Raw genomic sequence first — 9,283 nt, 5'->3', positions numbered from 1 at the left:
CCTCTGGGAAGCTTCCTGGCTTGGTATGGAGAGAATTCTGTAGTCAATGTAGAGAAGCCTTAAAATTAACATTTTAAAATACTTTTTGGGTCAGACTGGTATAGTGGCACGAACAAAGTGGTTAGGGAAGGAGTGGCGAAGATGGGAGACCTAAGAACTTGAACTGTAGGATCATTCCAAAAAATCCATCTCCCTCAGAAATGAATGAATGAGGCCACAACATGGCCCCTTGTTCTTGCTTTCACAGTCAACTGTGTCTTTTAGAATTTTCATTTTTTTTTTTATTGTTGGTGACCTTTCAAATATCTTTTCTAGTCTTGAGTAATTTCTGCTTTCGGGGCCTGACAGGGTTCCTGCCAGAGTGGCTGGACCAGAATAAAACTCAGTTGGAACGTGCAAAAAAGTTGAATAAATACAAGTATTTATAACGAGCACATGAAAATTTTTGTTCAACGTTGTAAAGAAACGAAATTCATAACAAAGTAAAAGGGGGTACTTCGGAGCCATTTTGTGGCCGCATGACGTCACCGCTAACGGGCATGGCGTCACTTGTAGGCAGTCACGTGACGGGTGTGCGCATTTAGGGACAAGCACCCTCCCATTTTTGCGAGCAGAGTTTACTCTGCGCACGCCTGGCCCGAGGGCGTTCTCGTGCGCATGCCCACGAAGGCCTTCGGGGCGGGGCGCGGGGGCGCGCAGGTCACGCGTTCTGAGAGTGGACGCGCGCAGCGCCTGCCCCGGAAGCGGTCGGCGCGCGGCGCGGCTGGGCGCTAAGATGGCGGCGGCGTGAGTTGCATGTTGTGTGAGGATCCCGGGGCCGCCGCGTCGCTCGGGCCCCGCCATGGCCGTCACCATCACACTCAAAACGCTGCAGCAGCAGACCTTTAAGATCCGCATGGAGCTTGACGAGACGGTGCGAGCCAGGCTAGAGCCCGGGGGCGGGAGTGACGGGTGCCGGGGCTGGGGTGGGGGTGGGGAGGCCGGGATCCCGGCGAGAGGAGCTGGGAGGTTAGCGCGGTTCGGGCCCAGCTCACCCCTCCCAACCTGTCTGACATTCCGGGAGACCCCTTCCCCCCAATGGTCCCCGGCCTAGTCCCTGACCGCGCTCAAGGGTCGTTCCCCGGACGAAGCCCCACCCCCGGAGCGCCTGCCAGGCCCCGGCTCCAATGTCAGCGTCCTCGCGGGGTGCGGGAGCCACAGGCTCAGATGCTCCGCTGGGCCGCGCTCTCTGGGACGGGGCGCCTGGGTTCCCAGCTTTGCAGGCATCTCCTCCGGACGTTGGTGGCCAAATCTGGGAGTAGTGGCCCGGGGATGCCGACTGATGATGGCAGCGACGATAATGATAATTGGTCTGAGTTTCAGTGGTCCGTATTTGTTGGTCGTTTGTTCTTTGCTAATCGCTGAGGGTTTTACTTTTGTTATCTTAATAAATCTTCAAAATAAGTTTCTCATTTAGGGGCTGACTCCCCACTTTACAGATGCGGAAACCTAGAGTTAAGGAACTTTTGCCACAGTTACCTACAGCAAGTAATGGCAAAATTAGGATTCAAACTCGGTTCTCCCTTATGTTAGAACCCATGGTCTAAATGTTATTGTATCTTTTTAGCTGAAAAGAACTTAGGATCTAACAAACGTATTAAGTGTCTACCTGTCTATTAACAATTTTTTGCACGACTACCCATGATAGAGACATTGACGTCCACATTTTGTTGAAAAGGAAACAGGTCTTTTGACTTGCTCAACAGTTTGACTTTGCAGAAGTTACTCAACTTTTCAGTGCCTCTATTTTCTTAAATATGAAATGAGACTACTAGTATTTATTCCATACAGTTATTGTGAGGCTTTAAAGGTGTGGTTCGCATATATTAAAGGTGGCTCTATCCATTTAGATGCTCTCAGTAGAAGCTGATTGCTATCTGCAGTGTGGAATGAGACACTCTTCTACTTCTCTTTATCATGTCTTATTTTTCATAATACTTTACATTACCTGAAGTTTGTTTCTTTTTCTTTCACGTGAGTGTCATTTATGAGAGCAGGGTCTGTGTTTTGTTCCTTGTTTTGTCTTGCTTTGTTTTTGTCTGAAACACTGCCTGACACATTGCAAGTGTTCAGTAAATACTCATTTTGAATGTTGGGATGATCAAATGAACTCAAATTTAGCATGCTTGAATATGAATCTAGCATGCTTGGCTTCTTTGTCATCAGGGCTTGCAGCCTTCCCCCTCCCCCCACCCCCAAGCTAGAGGTGAATGAGAATTTTGGGTTTTGCAATGACTACTCTCTCTAGGTGAAGGTGCTAAAGGAGAAGATAGAAGCTGAGAAGGGACGTGATGCCTTCCCCGTGGCTGGACAGAAACTCATTTATGCTGGCAAGATCCTGAGTGATGATGTCCCTATCAGGGACTATCGCATAGATGAGAAGAATTTTGTGGTTGTCATGGTGACCAAGGTGGGTGAAGTGTGCTGGTTGGGAGGGTATGTGGATTAGTTAGAGAGCTGGCAAGAGCCTCTGTGCCTTGGGGAGATTAGCCGTGAACAGGGTGGGGCTAAAACGTGGCTGGATGTTGGGGCTTGATAGGGATACTGAGGCCTGCTCCCTTATTCTGGGTGTCATAGGCTAAAACCAGCCCAGGCACATCAGTACCCCCAGAGGCTTCACCCACTGCTGCTCCAGAGTCCTCCACGTCCTTCTCGCCAGCCCCTGCTTCAGGCATGTCCCATTCCCCACCTACCGCCAGAGAAGACAAGAGCCCATCGGAGGAATCGGTCCCCACGACATCCCCGGAGTCTGTGTCAGGGTAAGGCAGGGAGCAGCAGCCCCAGCTTGGGCCCTGTCCTCCCAACACATTGCAGCACCCACATATGTGGCCCCATGTACCCAGGGGGAGGGCAAGCCGCCAGAAGCCAGGGTCCGATTTCTCTCTCTTGAATTTGCAGCTCTGTTCCTTCTTCAGGTAGCAGCGGGCGAGAGGAAGACGCGGCCTCCACACTAGGTGGGTGGGTGGTCCCTGGGGCAGAAGTGACTGGGTGCCCCAGCCATCAGATGGGCCTTGTGTGGGTTCGGGAGAGCCTGGGTGCTGCCCTTTCCTCTCCCTGGTGACCCAGGCCTTGCTGCTCCCTCCACAGTGACTGGCTCTGAGTATGAGACGATGCTGACGGAGATCATGTCCATGGGCTATGAGCGGGAACGGGTCGTGGCCGCCCTGAGAGCCAGCTACAACAACCCCCACCGAGCCGTGGAGTATCTGCTCATGGTGAGGTGGGGCTGCTGCCTCCTTGGGAGGCTTTCAAGGAATACCTGGGCTTCAGCACCCTGATGGGTGGTCAGGAAGACAAACCCTGCCCCCGAAGCCTTTGGGTCATGGTACCAGCCAGGAAAGGCTTCTTGTAGGAGGCCAGACATGGGCAGAGAGGTGGGCCCGTGGAGGGCGGGGCTGACGTCTCACCTGTCTCCTGCCAGAGCTGAGTGTGCAGGAGGGAGGCAGCGGGTGGTCTGTGCATTAGAACTAAATAGGACCCCTGACAGGGAATTCCTGGGAGCCCCGAGCCAGAACATGGTTCTGTCCAGGAGAGCCAGGTGTCCGAGCAGCCAGCTACAGAAGCAGGTGAGTGAGTTGGGAGGTATGCATGTGGGGTTTCTGCTGTCAAGACATGACTCCTCTCCCTCCCAGCCCCCACGCTTCTGGGAGCCCAGCCTGGGGTCTAACCACCTGCCTTTCTCCTGTCAGCGGGAGAGAACCCCCTGGAGTTTCTGCGGGACCAACCCCAGTTCCAGAACATGCGGCAGGTGATTCAGCAGAACCCGGCGCTTCTGCCTGCACTGCTCCAGCAGCTGGGCCAGGAGAATCCACAGCTTTTGCAGGTGTGGCCCTGGGGGTGGAGGGAGCCAGCATGGACACCACCTCCCCTCCCCTGTGAGAGCCATAGCCCCTAAGCCTGGCCCAGCACCGTACATAGGTGTTCCACTCTACTTGGAAGGTGGGACTAACGACAACCCTCTGCTGCTCCCTGTGACCTGATGACCTACACCATTTTATGTAATCCTCCCAACCTCTCTGAGGGATGGGTGCTGTTAATGCCTTTGTGGAAGAAAGCACTAGAGGCTTGGGCAGTGGGGCATCCTCTGCCTCCAATCTCTGTGTTCTGTGCTCTGCCTTCTGTGTCTTGTGACTCTGACTGTGGCTTGGCTCGTAAATGTTCACAGAGTTGTATGGCAGTGTCCAGGATCGCTGTGCCCCAGTTGGCTCTGGGACCATGTTCAGCGAGATCCAGTCCTGCCTTGGAAGGTTCCTAGGCAGAGGGATACTGGCTCCTGGGTGTGAGGAGACCTCTGGGTCCTCTGTGAAGGCTTGCTTCTCCTGGTTTGGGAACCAGTGTCTATTGCTTTCCTCCCCACTTCTCGGTCCTTTGTGGGCTCCTGTTCATCTCTTCTAGATGCTAGGTACTTTTTCTATACCCAGTTTTCCCCACATATTGTCCTGGGGCCTTCAGTCTGTGGTGACCCCTGGATGCCCAGACCTCTGGATGCCATGCTCTTTTATGGCTGATTTGTCACCTCCATGAAAGTGCTTTACAGACATCTAAGGTTTCAGAACAAACCTCTCAGTCCTCTTTGGCCCACAAGGACTAGCCTAGGGTTGCTTGAGCCCTAGGCCCTGGAGGTCTGCTGGCGTCATCCATCATATGTCATTTCTGTTCTATTTCTGGAACATCTCAGTCAGCCCAGCCCTACACTCCATCTCCATGGCTGGTACCTCATCTCATACCTGGTTGCTTGGCAGCCACTGCCCAGGCTTCTACTTCTTCACAGCCTCCTTGCTCCATTCTCCATTAGGAGCTAGAGTCCTGAAAAAGCACTTTTTTTCTTTGATACAAAAATTGTCAGATGTACACAAAAGTCTGAGAAAGTTGTATCAGAACTCCCAGAGGCAACATCCAGAGGGATTGTTTTTAAAAGGTATACAGATTTACCTATTACCACTGTGGTATCCCATCTCACTAGAAGGCACTAGAAGAAAATAGGTAAGGTTCCTGTCATCTCTGATCTTATTTTCTGCTATTTTGTCCGTCTCTTGTTTACTTGGTTTTGCCACTCAGATCTTGTCTAAGTGATTTGCCAGATGCATCCCTATCCCCGGGCCTTTGCACTTGCTGTTTGTTCTACCTGGAGGAAACTTCCCTCTCTCCTGGCATGAAGTGTCTTTCTTAGCCCAATGTCTGCCCTACTGTATGCCAGGCCCAGTATTTATATTGTAAATGTCCATTTGTTTAGTTGTTTATGGTCCATCTCCCCACTCTGGAACATTGGCTTCACCAAGATAGGGTCTGTGTCTACTACCTGAGTTGATATTTGGCCGGAATAGGCACCCTCTAAACGTTTGCTGAGTGAATGAAAAAGTAAGGTCTGTGGGTCACTGTGCCTTGCTCTCGTTTCCCACAGCAAATCAGCCGGCACCAGGAGCAGTTTATTCAGATGCTGAATGAGCCTCCTGGGGAGCTAGCAGACATCTCAGATGTGGAGGGTGAGGTGGGTGCCATAGGCGAGGAGGCCCCGCAGATGAACTACATCCAGGTGACGCCGCAGGAGAAAGAAGCTATAGAAAGGGTAAGAGGACTGGCTGAGGGGCAGCCCAACTACTGAGGTGCTGAGGGCGGGCTCTCACACCCTACTTATACCTGCTCATCTTCCCACAGTTGAAGGCCCTGGGCTTCCCAGAGAGTCTGGTGATTCAGGCCTACTTCGCCTGTGAAAAAAACGAGAACTTGGCTGCCAACTTTCTCCTGAGTCAGAACTTTGATGACGAGTAATGCCGGGAGGCCAGGCTGCCTACCGCCCCACCCCTAACCCCAACTCCAAAAAAGTTTTATAAAAGAAAAAATATATATATATATTCATGTTTATTTAAGAAGTGGAAAAAAATCAAAAACCTTAAAAAAACAGAAAAAAAACACCTCAATTTCCACCCTCCTCAAATGGCCCCCATTCCCATCTTGGCCTGAGAAGACCTGGGCCAGACAGCTGTCCTCCCATCCCCCACCCCAGCCTGCTTCAAGGAGCTGGCAGGACCGGAGGTGACAGATGGGCCCCTCTTGGCCTCTGTCCCAGCTCCCTGCAGCCAGATGGAGAGGCGGCTGCTTGCTTCCCCATCCCCCAAAGCCCGAGACCACCCCCACCCTCTTTCAGGGTGACGGGAAGCCAGAGCCCCAAACTTTGATCCTCCATTGGAGTGGTCCAAATCTTTCCATCTGGGGTGAGCACTCAGAGACCCAAGTCCCCCTCTGCAGTCTGGTCTTGGCTTCCAGCCTGCATCCCTTCACTGGGGAGGAGGCGGCCAGGTTTGTCCTAAGGAAGGGGTAACATCAGAGCTGTTCTAGAAGTCAAGGCTACCCCCACCCCAGAACAGAACCGTGTCTCTGATAAAGGTTTTGAAGTGAATAAAGTTTTAAAAGCCCATCCTGTGGTCTGTGCCTGCTGGGGCTTCCCACTCCAGCTCACTTGACTCTGGGGGCTAGTTGGGCACAGGTGATATGGGAATGCCAAGGGGCAGAATGGTTTGTCAGCTTCTGCAGATTGGGGCTCCCAGTGTATCCTCCTGCCTTGGAAGCTGTCGCATTCCCAGGCAGTGGGCCCCAGCTCCAGCTTGGCCTTGGAAGGTCTGCTTCTCCCTGCCCCCCACCATCATCACCAGTCTGTTTTGGCTACACTTTTTCCCCTGGTAATTGGCTAATTACTAGAGATTAATGTTGGTAAACAGAAGCCTCCTTGTCGTCTGCCATCTGCTCCTCCATTATTTCCCCATTGCATACCCCCTTTCTCTGCCCCTGAAGCCCCAGTTAGTTGGCATGGCCTAGAGTCCCCGAGTGAGCAGAGCCAGGGAAGGGTGGGGGCCCAGGGATGGCCACATTGAGAGAGGACGCAGAGCTCTCCAGGGGTGGAGTTGTCAGGCAGCAGGTTTTATTGAGAAAGAACAAAGCTCAGGAGCTGGGTGGCACAGAGGCTGCTGGGTCCTGGGCTGCAGCAGCGGCTATTGTGGCAGCTCGTGCCTCCTTCTTCTGTCTTTGTTTTTCCTCCTTGAGGCGCTTACGCTGCTGCTTCTCCAGGTCCTGTAGCAGCTCCTGGAAGCGGGCACTCCTCGGGTCCACGTGGTAGCCCAGGCGCTCCTGGGCCTCAGCCTGCAATCGGGCCCGCCGCTCCTTGTCTGCCTTCTCCTTCTCCCTGCGCTCCTGTTGCTGCTGCTGCCAGTTCTCAATCATCTGTGGCATCTTAGCCATGCACTCTGCAATGAGCTGCTCCCTGCAGGGAAAGGAGGGTGGGCAGTGAGGGCAGTGACACCAGCCAGAGCAGCACCTGTCTACCCACATCCCACCCTCAAGTCTTTGCCCACATCTTGCCTCCCAACTCCTCTGTGGAGATGAGAAGCTGGTAAGACTTATCTTAGCCATTTCATGTCAGAAAAAGTCCTTGACAAGTGAAGAAACAGGCAGAAGAGATGAGCTAACATGTATGACCTTGAGCATGAGAGAGCCAAGCCCCAGTAACCCCCAGGAGCAAACTCCAATATTTCACCAGGTTGTCTATTGAGCCATCTGAGTGCTGGGCCATTCCTGGCAGCTCACTCCATCCCACAGACATCACTGAGCACCGACTATGTACCACCGGGCCCAGTTCTAGGCACAGGAGTGAAGGCAAATGAATTGGACCTTTCCCTCCAATCCTATGAGTTTGTAGGTATCAGTTAACAGCCCATATTAAGGGTTAGAAAGATGAAACTGGAAGAATTAAAGCTACACGACAGGATTATTCAGCTGGGATGGGGCAGAGATGAGAGATGGTTTACGAATTCCCAACTCCACTGCTCACTGAGTGAATAGACTGGTGGCTCCACCTTCCCAGGCCTCAAGTTTCTTTTTCATCTATAAAATGAGGGTGATCCCATTTGGAGCTGCTGTGAGGTCAAGGACGTTAAACACCAGGAACATGTGTGGCCTGCTCCCTGAACTTGCCTGCTTTGGCTGGCCCCTCCCAGGAGGTGGCACCATCCTGATTCCCCTGGTGTGTTTCCTCCATCTATCAAGTCTAATCTTTGAGACCTGTTTCTGCGTTCCACCTCTGCCCTTGATTCCAGACCCCATCACTTTCCACTCTTCCCAGTCATTGATAGCTTGGCTTCACATTCAAAGCTCCGCCTTTGCACCAAGCTGTTCCCTCTACCCAGAACACTCTCCCTAAGATCTCCCCATGTCTACATCTGGTCATTCAGGTCTTTGCTTAAACATCTAGTTTAAGTCCTAAACCAAAGACGCTCTCCGGCACACCACCAAGTTTTATCTTCCTAATGGTTCTCTGTCGCCATTTGAAATGATCCTCTATTTTGTTCCCAGCACCTGGTACAAGGCGGCCTGGCACACAGTAGGCGCTCAGTAAAGATTTGCTAAACGAACTGATATTCAAGTCTATTTTGCAGCTATGTAAGCATGCATGTAAGTCTACAGTATGTAAACTGCTCCCTCCCATAAGCGCCCGATGGAGTATGCACCGTTGGGGTACAGTTCACCCACTCGGCCCTCCAGCAACGGAGGGCGCTGCCCACAACCCGGAGCCTGCCCGACCGCATGCACGCACCTGGCCTGACGCTTTTGCTCCTCAGCCAGCTGTTTCACCCGCAATGACTCCTGCATGGCCGCCAGGCTCGGGTGCCATTCGCGCTCCTCAGCCTCTAGATCGCGCAGCTGTTCCTGCGACGGCCACAGCGAACCGACGGGCACCCCGGAGGCGGCGCCGTGCCGCGCGAACTGCTTGGCCGCGTAGCGCGGACCCAGCTGCCAGCGTGGAGTCAGCGGGTCTTCCGGGTCCGGCCACCAGGGCCTCGGCGAGTGGCGCGGGGGCGGCGGCGCTCGGTAGCCCCGGGAGCCTGGGCCCAGAGTCGCCGCCAGCCCAAACAGGGGGCGCGCCTGCCGCACGGGCGCCGCCATCTTGGCTGTGCAGGGTCCTTGAGGGCCGGCGGGGCTGGCCACGACGCTGCCTGTGCGGGAGGTCCCAAGGGGGCGGCGGGACGAAGCGTTTCCCTGCTGCCTCAGTTCTTCTGTGCAGTGGGGAGAAGAGGGATGTAATATATTTTTTATACATCTTCAAGTATAATTTAAAATGATATTTCAACACTTATTTGTTAAAACGGTATTTTAATTTTGAATATTTAGCATTTAATTTTTATGTTAAATTTATTTAACATTTATTTTAAATGATCTTTTGAATATTTAGAACATTTAAGTACTTCAATTTTAA

The 9,283-nt window shown here is 52.8% G+C and overlaps 2 protein-coding genes across 2 annotated transcripts; one reads left to right on the top strand and one right to left on the bottom strand.

Annotated features, from left to right (window-relative positions):
* Positions 1-734: 734 nt before the first annotated feature.
* Positions 735-6,454, top strand: RAD23A (RAD23 nucleotide excision repair protein A). The gene is made up of 9 exons (XM_039882798.1): positions 735-913; positions 2,288-2,449; positions 2,617-2,798; positions 2,938-2,993; positions 3,127-3,254; positions 3,527-3,605; positions 3,729-3,862; positions 5,441-5,605; positions 5,695-6,454. Exons 1-9 carry the CDS (start codon positions 842-844, stop codon positions 5,806-5,808), a joined length of 1,092 nt encoding a protein of 363 aa, XP_039738732.1. The 5' UTR covers positions 735-841; the 3' UTR covers positions 5,809-6,454.
* A 479-nt stretch (positions 6,455-6,933) lies between these two features.
* On the bottom strand, positions 6,934-9,001 carry GADD45GIP1 (GADD45G interacting protein 1). Its single transcript, XM_039882805.1, has 2 exons — positions 8,624-9,001; positions 6,934-7,294 (listed from the first exon to the last, which is right to left on the bottom strand). The coding sequence occupies exons 1-2, from the start codon at positions 8,971-8,973 to the stop codon at positions 6,976-6,978; spliced, it is 669 nt and encodes a 222-aa protein (XP_039738739.1). The 5' UTR covers positions 8,974-9,001; the 3' UTR covers positions 6,934-6,975.
* Positions 9,002-9,283: the final 282 nt, after the last annotated feature.

Source organism: Pteropus medius, unplaced genomic scaffold, assembly GCF_902729225.1.
Source record: "Pteropus medius unplaced genomic scaffold, Ma_sr-lr_union100, whole genome shotgun sequence".
Lineage (NCBI taxonomy): Eukaryota > Metazoa > Chordata > Mammalia > Chiroptera > Pteropodidae > Pteropus > Pteropus medius.
The sequence above is the reverse complement of the archived record's forward strand: the minus strand, read 5'-3'. Positions and strand labels throughout refer to the sequence as shown.

Excerpts from the sequence above, each read along its gene's own strand:
- RAD23A (XM_039882798.1), top strand. The coding sequence starts at position 842 with ATGGCCGTCACCATCACACTCAAAACGCTGCAGCAGCAGACCTTTAAG. Across the intron at positions 3,255-3,526 it reads CCGTGGAGTATCTGCTCATG|GGAATTCCTGGGAGCCCCGA; the intron begins GTGAGGTGGGGC and ends GACCCCTGACAG. Across the intron at positions 5,606-5,694 it reads AGAAAGAAGCTATAGAAAGG|TTGAAGGCCCTGGGCTTCCC; the intron begins GTAAGAGGACTG and ends ATCTTCCCACAG.
- GADD45GIP1 (XM_039882805.1), bottom strand. The coding sequence starts at position 8,973 with ATGGCGGCGCCCGTGCGGCAGGCGCGCCCCCTGTTTGGGCTGGCGGCG. Across the intron at positions 7,295-8,623 it reads GAGCAAAAGCGTCAGGCCAG|GGAGCAGCTCATTGCAGAGT; the intron begins GTGCGTGCATGC and ends CTTTCCCTGCAG.